Source organism: Desmodus rotundus, chromosome 2, assembly GCF_022682495.2.
Source record: "Desmodus rotundus isolate HL8 chromosome 2, HLdesRot8A.1, whole genome shotgun sequence".
NCBI classification, from domain to species: Eukaryota; Metazoa; Chordata; class Mammalia; order Chiroptera; family Phyllostomidae; genus Desmodus; species Desmodus rotundus.
In genome coordinates this window covers 37,437,762-37,451,659 of record NC_071388.1, presented here as the reverse complement: position 1 = coordinate 37,451,659, position 13,898 = coordinate 37,437,762, and the positions used below count along the sequence as shown (strand labels likewise).

The 13,898-nt window shown below is 38.3% G+C and overlaps 1 protein-coding gene across 13 annotated transcripts in view; it reads left to right on the top strand.

Moving 5' to 3' along the window:
* TBL1XR1 (TBL1X/Y related 1) overlaps positions 1–13,898 on the top strand; it is a 144,314-nt gene that overhangs the window by 121,286 nt on the left and 9,130 nt on the right. For all 13 annotated transcript variants that reach the window (XM_053918101.2, XM_053918092.2, XM_071220572.1 and 10 more), the window contains 7 exons: positions 464–596; positions 946–1,087; positions 3,605–3,668; positions 3,755–3,852; positions 5,044–5,104; positions 12,765–12,886; positions 13,008–13,082. In XM_053918101.2, coding sequence (XP_053774076.1) covers positions 464–596; positions 946–1,087; positions 3,605–3,668; positions 3,755–3,852; positions 5,044–5,104; positions 12,765–12,886; positions 13,008–13,082 — 695 coding nt within the window. The remainder of the gene's footprint in view (positions 1–463; positions 597–945; positions 1,088–3,604; positions 3,669–3,754; positions 3,853–5,043; positions 5,105–12,764; positions 12,887–13,007; positions 13,083–13,898) is intronic.

Genomic DNA, 13,898 nt, shown 5'->3' with positions numbered 1-13,898 from the left:
CATTTTCCTGTGGTTAAATGAATTTTGTATCTGCATTTGTTTTTTGAATAAAACTTGTAATTCTAGTCGTTAACAAATACAATGAAGCTCTTGACATGGAGATACAAAGGCAACTCTCATGTTATATGAATGATATCAGCAACCCCTACTGGCTGGAACTCAGAATAGTATTGACATGGGTTATATTTAATTCAGACTGTTTTATCAATTTAGTTACACTTTGTGGGTCTAACCTTTTGCATTTCTTCTCTACCCTCACCCCCCAGGTCTAAACACACACTCAGGCAGATAACATACATCTTTTGAAAATGGTATGGTCATACTTAACGGAAGATAAGACATTATTTTCCATGTGACAAGTCCCATGAGTCCAAGTTACACTGTATATTATAAAGTAGGTATTTTTCCCAACATGTTGTGATATTACCTAACTGGAATTTTCCACTCGTTTCATGTGCTGCAGATAACCATACTGATATGATGGAAGTGGATGGGGATGTTGAAATCCCTCCTAATAAGGCAGTCGTGTTGCGGGGCCATGAGTCTGAAGTATTCATCTGTGCCTGGAACCCCGTTAGCGATCTTTTGGCATCGGGGTATGTTTCTCAAAGTGAAACCAAAGTGAATTTTAAAAAATCTCTTACTGAACCTGCTGTATTTTATAAATATATTATTTGTGTTTTCAGGTTACAGTTGTTGTTGCATGCTAGTGGTCATTTTACCTCTGTAAATCTTTATTCCTTTATAAAATAATCTTAGAAGTTTTCATTAAACATACTGCTTTCGGTGTGCTTGCGGCCCTCAAAATGGCGACAGAAAAAAAATGATGTGGAAATTTTGATACTCTTGTTTTGCCCTATTAGTAATAGGATATAAATATATTTTTTCTTAATTCTAGGATTGTTGAGAAATTATGAGGATTTAAATGTATTGCATACTTTCTAGGTCTGGAGACTCAACAGCCAGAATATGGAATCTTAGTGAAAATAGCACTAGCGGCTCCACCCAGTTAGTCCTTAGACATTGTATACGAGAAGGAGGGCAAGACGTCCCGAGCAACAAGGACGTGACCTCTCTAGACTGGAATGTGAGTATCACTCTGTTGTCCGTGGTGGATTCATTTACTAATACAATTCTACGAGCCTTAGACTAGTGGCAGGGTTTGTCCCTTGCTCAGCTGGTTTTGGATTTCACGAACTAATGAGAACAACAAACTAGGAGTCTTCATTCCCAAGTGTGGTGTTAAAAACAAACATTGGCCCTTGAGCAGGCAGACTAAGGTTCAGCCTGCAGCTCTTCTTTATCGAACAGCAGAACCTTCGTAAATGGGTGGTCGACCACCCTGTGCTTCATTTTACTCACACGGAGATTGAGTGATGGTGGTACCTACATAAATGAGCTAATAGAGAAAATCAGTAACAGGCAGCAGGAGGTTCCTAACCAGTAAGTCCTTTGCAGGGGCATAAGGGAAATCTGTATAATAAAAACGTGTTCTTATTTTTCTCAGTTTGCTATGGTGTGATGAAAAGTTCATTGCCAACTGCCTTTTAGGGATCAATAGTCTAGATTACTGCCAAGCTTTATAGTAATTTTATAAATATATGATTTAATATTCTTCAGGGATAACTTGACTACTCTGACTTACTAGAAAGTTTGTTTGTTTTTGTTGATAAAGCTTCAGCCTTTTAGTTCAAGTACATGATTAATATCTTTGTTTCTTTCCATTCCCATTATTAATACATGGAAATTCATATTTTTTAAATTCCTATGCATTTTCCTTTGTTCCATATTGCTCTTTTCCTTCCTTGTAACTTTGTACCCATTTTTTACCTTTCTGCTCCTCCCTTCTCACCCAGAAAGAAGCCTTTTTAGATGATTTCAAGAATTTTGGGGATTGGCTGTTCTTTCCTCAGCAAGTGAACACCCTTTCCTCCTGTGGCTCCTGCTTAACAATTTTTTGTGGGGTTTTCCAAAGGATCTTCCACATCGCATTCCAAGAAATGAGAGCTATGTTTAAAAACAATTACTATGGCTAAAGTTCTGAATTCCTCCAGAACTCATAACTAGCATTTTTTGTTTTGCCTTGTTTCGTTTTAGCATTCTCTTCTAAAATTCCCAGGAATGTATTTGCTCTGTCCTTATAAAGGTGACCATTGGAAAATGAAAAGAGGTTTATCACATTGCAGTACTGTTTGGTTGCAGGGTCAGTACTAACGTCTTCTTAATATGGGACCTTATTACATATCAGGTCAACCTTATAGTATTCTTAAGCTATTTGGCTCAGAGATTGTGTTAATTTAGTGAAATTTACATTGACACTGAAAAGGGTGGTAAACAAATGTTGATTTGTTGAGTTTAGTGATTCCGAACTGCAAAGTACAGTTATAAAATGTGGACTTTTTGAAAATATATTATTCACTATGTACTTGAATTTTCCACTAAAAGGCAAGAACACTATCCTTGATTAATATTTCTTTTTCACACCTAAAGCAAGAGCCTGACATATTTGGTGTTTTAAAGTGTTTTTGTCCAACTTCAGTGGTCCATGAACTAGAACATTTGGGGGCCGTTAGTTTGAAAAGAACCGCCCATTGTGCAGAGACTGGAAATAAGCTTTGGTGACTGGCGCCACCGTGGCCGCCGCTTCCTCCGGCGGAACCATGGAGGGTGTCTAGATCCTGGCAGGATGGAATCTCTAGCCCCCAGAACTAGCCTTTGTTTCTCACTTACCTGTACAGCTAAATGGTTTGAGAGGTCCGAAAAAGACAATGGTTTCAGTGCCCTTACAAAAAGCAGCCAGAGAGTAGTAGGTAAGGCAGGACTTCGTCCTGTGTCTGGAGTACGGTGCACTCATCCTAGCAAAAGCCTGTGTGATGTACTCTGGAGCTTGCGGTTCCATAGAATGTTAGATCTGCCCTATCAAGGCAAGATACGAGGGAGTACAAGCTTAGAGAAATCGGAGTGGATGTCTCCTCCTCGTCAAGTCGTTCCAGGCAGTTGGACTCAACTTTTTTTACTGTCAACTTACCTGCACTCTTTTCTGGCTCTTTTTCTTGTTTTGCATTTTTTACTGGTCAGGATTTTGTATTTGGAAAGAATTAGAAAGAAATATTCAATTATATTTAACAGTGTGGTCATCTGAAACAGCCTTACTGTTTGTACCATATGACATGTTTTGTTTAGACAGTAAACCGATTTAAAGTGGGTCATAGCTTATAATCATAATGAAATATTTTGGAAGATTTTGGTTTCTTTCTTCTATTTAATTATTAAAAGGCTATGATTTTGATGTCCTTCCCCAGCTGCCAGCCTCCCCCAGCTTCAGCTGTGTGCACCCGCAGCGCGCAGGGGGCGAGGTGGGTTCTGCCCCAGAGCTGTTGCTGCTGTGTTTGGGGTTAGGACAGAGGGTTGCACACTGGCTAAGTACTGCCAGACTCCTGGCCTCACGGTGGCAAAGGGCGTTTCCTAGGCCTTGGCGGCACTCCCAGTAGGCAAAACTGGAAAGTTTCGAAGCAAAGAATGTCATCTGGATGTGAAATATTTTAATAACAGTTACATGCCATTTCTGGGTTGCATAATTGAAAGAAATGTGTTTCTCTGACAGAGTGAAGGTACACTTCTAGCAACTGGTTCATACGATGGGTTTGCCAGAATATGGACTAAAGATGGTAAATGAAGCATTTTCCTTTTCGTTTGTTGTTGGTTTAAGTTAAAAAGCTTGAATTAATTTTAATGTTTTCTTTTTTAATATTAGGTAACCTTGCTAGCACCTTGGGGCAGCACAAAGGCCCTATATTTGCATTAAAATGGAACAAGAAAGGAAATTTCATCCTAAGTGCTGGAGTAGACAAGGTAAAAGAACATTAAACTAAGTTCTGTACAGATTGTTGTGTTACAGAATATATGCAGAAGTAATATGTTCTCTGCATATTACATAAACAATAAAACGTAATTGGGAAATTCAGGTGTGAATTTATGGTAGTAACAGAAATACTTTCTTAGATTTTCTGTCAGCTCATTCCTGAACCCCCTCATCGGAATGCCTTTTAGTCTGTATCTGTGTGGCTACACTCCTGGTTGTGCTGGCTTTTGTCACGCTCTTTGCTCCCTTCTGAAGTTCCTAGTTTATCTCATCAGAGAATGTGGCTCTGCAGTGATTCCATGGGAAGTCTTATCTGTTAGCTGAACTCCTGGTGTTTAATTGAAAATGTAAGAAGTGCAGGATCTTTCCAGCTTTTTCACCTAAGTAAGCTGGTAAATATGCATAGGTTGTAAATATGGTCGTCTTTCTCCTTTATTCGCTTAGGTCATCGCCTTACTACACCTCCTAAAATGAATCCAGGTTTAGGATTACTTGAATCTAGGAAAATACGTGCTTGTAGGTGACTGGGTGCGTTGTCAAAAGGAAAGAAAACTGAAGGCAGCCAGGATTGAAAGGCAGAACTGTGTTAATAGGCACTGCACTGTGCAATACTTCACATCCCCAGAACTTATAAAGTCAGTGATGAGGGAGTGTGGAAAGGAAGGGTGAATATATCCATTCAGATTTATATGTCATACTTTGGCATAAAAGTCTTAAATATTGTCAGAATTCAAGCTGCCTTTATATGTAAATGTGAGCTTTATAAATCTTAATACTGAGAATTAGCTGACTATTTTGTTTACCAAGAATTTTTCTCCTTATAGCTAAGTAGCTATAAAAAAATCTTAAATACACTATTGCAATAGAGTTTTTAACGCAATCTAATATGATGCCTGGTACTGTGTAGACAAACCAGTCATTGTTATTTCAACTAAGTTTACTGATGGAAAAACCATTAGGGAAAAATTAAACTGTTTAATTGTTACCACCCCCACCCCCTCGCCAGCCCTGAAAGTGGAGTATAGCCTCCTTGTACAATTTGGGAAAAGAAAATGTTAAAAATTAAATCCACTGTGACATAAAGCTTCGTATTGTTTTAACCTAGTTAGGAATCTAACTTACGCATTATAGTAAATTCCTTTTAACTTCTTAGCGGTGTATTTTTTCCTTTTTAATATCAGACCACAATTATTTGGGATGCACATACTGGTGAAGCCAAGCAGCAGTTTCCTTTTCATTCAGGTAAGTCTTTACAATGTACCTAAGAACTGGAGCTTTTTTTCTGTTTTTCTAATTAAACCTTTAACAGCATAAAATCATATAAAACCTCAACACATCAAATATCAGTCTTGTTACTAGCTCTGTGAGGTGCTGATGTTCCATGACTTTCAGATGGCTAATTGTTAGAGGGTCATCAAAAGTTTCCTGTGCAATGTACCACAGTAAAGCATTTGAGGCCTGGTTCGCATTGTTTAATGGTAAGGACACCGGTTTTTGAATCCGGAGGTCCAGGTTTGGGTGTCAGTCTCACCCTGCTTAACAAGCTTTAAGACTGGGCAAGCCACTTACCCTCTCTGAGCCTCGTTTTCTCTGCCTGTAGCTGAAGGACACTAGTATCTGTCTGTTCTGAGGGTGAGACTTAAGTAATGGAAATCAGAATACTGTCTAAGCTCCTACAAAGTTAGGTATGGTTACCTTTCTTATTTGGGATTGATGTATCTAAATCAGTCCACTGTGTACATAAAATAAAAGTTAGGCTTTTCCAATGTTCTCGAAACTTTGGTGCTGTAGGTGGATTTTTCCTTTAAGAAATAACTTGATACTTAAATTGGTAAATCTGACCCACAAAATAGTGTGCTCCATCAGTTGTGATGTGTAGGTGTGCGCCAGGACGCACAAGCGCAGGAGCAGAGACAGGTGCATTTCAGTCCCTGTGCTCCTTTGCAGCCTGGAACGCTCGCACTTGCTTTCAGCGGGTTTCCTGATGGCAGTAGCTGATAGTAAACTGGAACGAGATGCCTAATAACTACTAGAACAGTAGTTTTAGTATTGTACCACCTGATTTAACTGTTTCTTTCAAGGTCTTGGTCTGGTTCAGAAGAGCTTTCATTTGGTGGCTGGCTAAAGTAAATGGTTATTTTCAAGTCTTTGTGGCATCTTTTTCACAGAGAGTGGCACAGCATCACTTTTAAAAACAGAAACTTAGAGCTTGTGGCAGTTTGCTTTTTTGCCTCTATTTAGTGTAACTAAACAAGACATACAATTATTTTTCCTGGTGTCTGAGTAATATAATTTTGCAAGCATAATGTTAAAAAACTCAGCTGGATTAAAGCTTATCACATTAATAGGCATTTTCACATAAGTTGTTGTTCATCTTTGCTTTTAGTCTTCACGCAGATAAAATTGTGCTAGGCCTCCGGCTCCGCCGTGTAAAAGTTTCTCCTACCCCCTGGCAGTGATTGAGCGCTGCCGTGTGGGGGGCGCTGTGAGTAGCTGCTCCGCAGTGTGCACCGCACGTGCTGGAGACGCTGCTCTCTGCGTGCCGGTCCCAGGTAGTCCTGGCGGTGGCCCGATGAGCTGGATGGGGTTCAAGTCACCTCACAAGTTAAATAGCTTTTCTTACCTGTACTGTTCCTTCTTGCCATGCCTTTTGGTTTTTAGAACAGCTTTATTGAGGTATAATTAACAAAAGATTAACTACAGGATGGGGCAGAAGTAGGCTTACAGTTGCAAGTACATAAGACAGTTTACTCTTACATTGTTTATTAATTACTGTATTATTTTCCACATGAACAACTGTAAACCCAGTTTTGTGCCACCTTCTCTATGTATTTAAATATGTATTTATATTGTACAATTTGGTATCTTTTGACCTATGTATATAGTATTAAATCCATCACCACATTAAAAACATTGAATTGTGGTAAATCTGTTGGCTTCAGAAGTTTCCTCCTTCCCTCTGTGGTCCCAAGCAACCACTGGTAATTAGTTTACATAATGTTAACAGAATCACACAGTATGTATTCTTTTTTGTGATTATTTTGCTTTCGATTGATAGGTAGTATTTTGTTTTGTGTGTGTGTGTGTAAGTGTGTAAAGGCACCACAGTTTACTCATCACCTACTGAAGCATATTTGGGTTGCTTATAGTTTTTGCTTATTACAAACAAAACTGCTGTCAGTGTTCATGTACAAGTCTTTATATGGACTTGTGCTTTCCTTTCTCCTGTGTGAATACCTAGAAGTGGAATGACTAGATCATACGCTAGGTGTATGTTTAACTTGTTAATAAACTGCCAAACTGTTTTCCACAGTACATTTTGCAAAGTGGTTTACATTCTTACCAGCTGTGGCTATTCCAGTCTCTCTGTATTCTTGCCAGCACTTTTTTTATGTGGTCAGTTTTTAATTGTAGCCACTTTAAGATGTGTGTAGTGGTATCTCACTGCGGTTTTAATTTGCATGTCCTAATGACTAATGATGTTGAGCATCTTGCCATCTTTATGTCTTCTTTGGTGAAGTACCTGTTTAAATTTTTGAACCTTTAATTATTTTTTCTTATTACTGAGTTTCGCGAGTTCTTTATATGTTCTGCATGCAAGCTTTTTTGTCAGATAGTTACAAATGTCTTGTAGTGTGTGGCTGGTCTGTGCGTTGTTCTGACAGTGTCTCTGGAGATCAGAAGTTACCAGTGTTGATGGATTCCATGATTTATTAGTTCCTTTATGTGTCATGCTTTTAGAGGTTGAGGTCACTGATTTTTGAGACCTTTCTGCTTTTCTGATATGGAAATACAGTGCTATAAATTTACCTCTAACTACTTAACGACTTAGTGACATCTCAAAATACTTTCTACTTTTGATTTATTCTTTGACCTTAGAAGAGTGTTAATTTCTTAGTATTTGGGAAGTTTCCAGGTATCTTTGAAATACTGATTCATAATTTAATTCCATTGTTCCTATAAATGTCATTTAGGTCAAGTTGTGTGATAATGCTCTTCAGATCTTTTATAGCCTTACAGATTTTTCCGTCTACTCATACAGTCCGTTGAGACCAGGGGTATTGAAATCTTCAACAAAGTGGAAACAATAATTTTTGATTCCTTTGGAGCTCTGTCAGTTTTTGCTTTATTTATATTGAAATAATGTTGTAAGAGACATGAACATTTAGGGATGTTATATCCTCGTGTTGAAATGACCCCCGTATCATTTTGTTAATGAGCATCTTTTTTTTCCGTTTCATTTTCTGTTCCCTGAATTCTAATTTATCTGATACTAATACAGCTCTTCCAGCTTTCTTTCAGTTAGCGCCGGCATAGTATATATGTTCCCATCCTTTTACTTTCAGTCTGTTGATGTCTTTCTATTTGAAGTGTATTTTATGCGGGCAGCATATACTACTTGTTATTCAGTGTCAATCTTTGTCTTTTAATAATATTTAGGACATTTACATTTAATGTGATCATTGATGTGGTAATATTTAAACTAATCATATTTCTAATCTTTTTCTGCCTCCTTTTGGATTAATTATTTTTATGATTATATTTTCCCTCCTTCGGTGGGTTAATAACTTAAGTTTTTTATTTTAATGGTTACATTAGGATTTATAGTACACATCTTTATTAAAGGTACCAGCTACCTTCAAGTAATATTTAAAAGGGGTTAAATAATTAAATAGGTTTTGTTCCTATAGCTACCATTTTTAACACTATATTCCTTTGCATAGGTATGTATTTCTATTTGATGTCATTTGTTTTCTGCCTGAACTACTTTAATAGTTCTTATAGTGCGGACCTGATGCTGATGAATTCTTTTAGCTTTTGTACAGCTGAGCAAATCTTTATTTCACTGTCATTTTTGAAGGATTTGTGTTGGGTATATAATTCTGGGATTTATAGGGTTTTGTTTCTTTCAGTACTTTAAAGAAAATGTTCCATTCTCCTTTCATTTACTTTATTTTTTATTTGAAATTGCTACCATTTTCATCCTTACTACTCTGTGCATAATTGTCTTGTTTTCTCTGGTTTTCTTTTTAAGGGTTTCTCCTTATCACTGGTTTTGGCAAATTTGAGTATCATACCTTGGTAACGTTTTCGTCATGTTTGTTGTCCTTGGAACTAATTAAATCTATTGGTTCATAGTTTTCTGCAAATTAAAAGAAAAAACATTGACCATTTTCTCAAATATCGCCCACCCCTTTTAAACCTGAGATTCTGATTACATACTTATTAGTCTGCTTGACATCCTACAATTCGCTAATGCTCTGTTCATTTTTTTCAGTCTTTCTGTTTTGTTTTTAAAATTTGAGCCAGGCATATCACAGAAACATTAATCACGCAACTCATGTTGCCCCAGCTTCCTCCAGTTATCTTTACCTGGTTACACAGTTTGTTTCTGTTTTGTTTTGAACCTAACGGTGCATTTGTTGGACTGCTGCCTCTAATTTTCTCCTACCTAATACCTTGCAGACAGCCCTGAATGAAGTTAATACCCTTATGTATCATGACAGATACCTGGCCTTCTTTATGGCATTTTATTATACCTTTGTCTTCTAAGTTAATTTGATTTTTCAGGTCTTTTTTTTTCTTCTTCTTCTTAAAACTTGAACAAATTACTTACCTATGAAACACTTTGTTAAAATTGTTTTTGAAATCGCTTAAGTAATATATTTAATGTCAAAATGAAAGAGTAGTATAAGTAGTTACTGAATCATATTCCAGGCATGAGAGCAGAACCTAAACCAGGTAATCCAAGAATGAGAACTTAATACAAGGAAATAGTTGCAGAGATGTTGAAAGAGTGAAAAACAGAGGAATAAGAGGTGACTCAGAGTTTAACCACTGCCGGAAACCTAAGACTTAGAGAAGGCGGCAGGATCCAAATACGCAATGTGAATTGGAACCTTAGAGGAGAGGCTATCTGCAGGAACAGGCGCCGCGGGGTAAACCTACCCACTGCCAGGGACCCAGCCTGCGAGAGAGACACGGGAGTGAAATTGCCTGTCTTCTTCCTTTCTTCCGACCTTGGGCTCTTGACCGTGTCTTCCTCTGTGTGAGTCCTTCTGGAAACCTGAGGTGCAGGAGGCTGGAATGTGTAATTTGAGAGAGTCAGCCTGCTGGGTGCAGAGCGTAGGAGCGCAGAGTGTGGTAGGGAGTGAGCCTGATAGGACGGTGTCAGGTGAACAGGGCAGTCCCCTGTGTTGTCTGGGACGTTGTGAGGCACACAGACAGCAGCAGGGTCCACACACAGTGCTGATCAAAGTTAGCCTGTATTTTTGTTTAACTTTTGTTAATCCTCACCCGAGAATATGTATGTTTATAGAGAGAGGGAGGGAGAGAGAAGCATCGATGTGAGAAACATCAATCGGTTTCCTCCCGCACATGCCCTGACCAGGGATCGAACCCACAACCCAGCTATGTGCCCTGGTGGGGGATCAACACAAGGCCAGGGCTGGCCTGTATTTTTATTTACTGACTGGTTTAAGTTGGATTCTCTCAGGAGCAGACCTTGAGCCAAGCATTTGAGTGAAATGATTTATTTTAAAGGAAACCTTCTCAGGAGAAACACGTGAGGAGTTATGGAAGCAAAATGGGATGGAAGGGAGGAGTTTCTGGTGAAGCCGGCCCATTTTCAGCCTGATCCAGACACAGCTCTAGAGTGTTTATTTGCAACTCAGAATTTCTCTCATTTTGAGCCTTGGGTGCTAGGTTTTTTAGCCCGGTCTCCTTCTTCCCACACCACCGGCCATTGGGTGCTGGCCACGTTTCGGGGAAGTAGATAGCAGAGCAGGGTGGTTCTCTGAAGAAGTGTGCCCCTGGGAGCCCTGAGCACCCAGAGCACTCAGAATCTGGCTACTGATCACACAGCAGAGGTGACGAGTTCTACAGGGAGGGAGGGGACTGGAACCACCCAGAGTAGCGATGCCTTGTGACAGTAATGGTCGCTGTAGTTCACTTTCTTCACTGCTGTAGTTCACTTTGCTTGCCTGCTGTAAAATTGTGTCTTGTTTATTTTTTTTAATCTGGTGGGAATTCTTATAATTTGAAATTTTTGTACAAAAGACATACTTATGCTGATGTTTTTATATGCCACTGTATTTTTCATACAGTTGCTTGAGATGATTTAATATTTCATATCCCCTGCATAGTAAGTTTCTACTATAAATGTGTTTTTCCATCTTGTAAGTATTACTTTCCTTTACTGACTCAGTCCAGGTAGTGCCCTGATTCCTGGTTTTTCATTGTGGAAATTTACCCAAAGCTAGGTCTTCAATAATGTCAAGCCTTATTACTACCATTAGCTTCTGTGAGCTGTACTCTAGATTTTAGTATTTTTCCTGGTTTGTCTCTAGCCAGTTAATGAAATCAGCTGCACTGTTGCCTGTCCTCCTTTGTTTTTAAAAAAATGTCTTGTTATAGTTCTGAGAATCCTGATTAAATATTTCTTTGAGTCATAAATGCTTTAATTCTTTCTTCTTTTTCCTTTCTTTTAGCTGCTCTTTTCCATAGTTGCAAGCTCTCACACATGACATACTCTTTGGCTTATCAGTCTAACAGTGGTCAAAACACCTACTTAAATATGTGTAGTCTCAATGTTGCCACTTATACTGTAATTAGGTAGACACAGAGTGGCTTTGTTTTTCCCTTCCCATCGGCACCAGTTCTGACCTTCTTTATTAAGGGCTTTATATTTCTAATAATGAGGATACACAGCTTAAATTTAAGCCTTCCTGTTTTTCTTCATTTCCTCTAAGTGGTAAACTTGTTCTGTAAAGGTTCAGAAAATAACTTTCAGTCTTTGTAAGCTGTAGAATCTCTGTTGCAACTAGTCAGATCTACTCTTGTAATGTAAAAGCAGCCACAGATACTATGTAAACCTAAGGAACTTGGCTGGGTTTTAATCAGACTTTCTATATGGACAACAAAATTTTAAATGCATATGGTTTTCATATTCATGGGTCTTCTTTTGATGAGATATAGACTTCTGATTTTTTTTCTCCATAACCAATTAAATACAAAAATTGTTTTTGGCTTGGGCCCTAGAGTGTCTACTCCTGCTCTAAATCCATTGTTTTTGGTATTTTCCTATTGCCTACCCTGATTACTTGCTATCATTACCTTAATCTGTGTTACGAATTATAGAGTCTTTGCACCTTGCAGCTGGAGAAAATGAAAGGAATCTTTAACCATAGTAAAGCTAAAATAAGGATTAAATGTCAGCCACTCTTTTTGAGCCTCAGAGGTTTGAAATTCAGTGACACAGATTCTAAGAGGTAATTGATGGGAATCTCTTAGAAGACAATGTATTGTGAATTGTGTGCAGTATTCCGTTTATTGAGTAGCTACTGGGAATGATATGCATTTAGTGTAATATTTGTTTAACTTGTAATTTACGAAGTACTTTCCATGCATATCATCTCACTTGATTTTCACAAGCTTAAAGTTTATATTCCCATTTTTTTAGAAGAGGAAAATACCATGAGAAGTGAAGTGACTTGCTTAGGGCCCACAACCAGTTAAGGAGTGGCAGAACCAAGGCTTTGTTTTCACTGAACACTCAAAAGAATTTTAGAAATAAAAAGCATAGCATCATGTTTAATTTTATCGTTTACAAATGAGAAACCAAAAATCCAGTGCTAGTAATTCACAGAGCACGCTCTCAGGAACTAGTCTCCTCGTTACCAGGCAAGTACACTTTCTCTTAGGCTGTGTCTAACATAGAGGCAACTAAACTGAAATTTATTAATGTTTTCGATACTTAGATAGAGTTCTTTAAAACGCTGCTTTTAAAAGTACAGAGTTATATTTCTGTTAGTGTACGTAATGTCCAGCCGTGGTTTAAACTAAGGGACCCAGATTGCAGTCCATGTGCAGTGGATGCAGACCTGGTCTTTCTCCTTTGCAGCACCAGCGCTGGATGTTGACTGGCAGAGCAACAACACCTTTGCTTCCTGCAGCACGGATATGTGCATTCACGTCTGTAAATTAGGACAAGACAGACCTATTAAAACATTCCAGGGACACACGGTGAGAACACTTCTTCTGCCTTTAAAGTGATTATGCTGAATAAGTAACATTTCAGAGTGGTTTTGAAGTATGAGCAACCCAGTCTATCAAATGAATATGTGAACATTTACTGTTGTTTTAGAATGAAGTAAATGCTATCAAGTGGGACCCAACTGGCAATCTTCTGGCCTCCTGTTCTGATGACATGACTTTGAAGGTAATTTGGATAACGGGGAGAAATGGGATGGAGATGTCATATGGTGTCGTTGCTCAGGCCATCCGAACACTGTTTGAAATGTCTCCTTATAGTTCTTTGAGGGCTTAAACATTTTTTATGTTTTCTTTTATGAAGTATTTCAGATGTTTGACTATAGCATATAAATTCCATGAAAAGGATGTTTGCATGATGGGAATTATGATACCTAGAGATGTGCTGTTATAAACTGTCCTCATTATTAGAAAGTCTTATATTGGTGCAATAAGTGTGTTTGCACATGTGAAGATTTGACTGATAAGTTACGAACATCTCTGTACCGTTCATGACTTTGACTGAGATCCTGTGAACTGTATGAATTTGACTTTGCTGTGGCATTCCTGTGTGTCACCCTTGCCCAGAAACGATAAGGTAGCAGAAAATCATTTAATGGGTGGGTGAGCCTAACTGACACGCCAGCATCTGCATCTCAACACGAGTTTACATTTTTCTTGTTGTGTGACTAAAAGCAAAACTAACACCTCTGCACATCATATACCACAGTCAGAGGAAAAAAAACATTTTGATATAAAGAACAACCTGATTCTAACCTCCAAAATTAATGAAGCCCTTTCCTGCAATGCACTAACTGCTGAAAATAATTTTATTCTTGACTTCACAATGCCAGTGACTGCAGACATGATGACCTTTACAGTTGGCGTAATCATTAGGGAAAACTGCTTTCCCTCCTTCCACGCACAGACTAAATATGACACCTTGGTAACCTGGTAGCTTATTTTCCTTAAATACCTGCTGTGTCTTTAATTAGGTAGTTTTTCT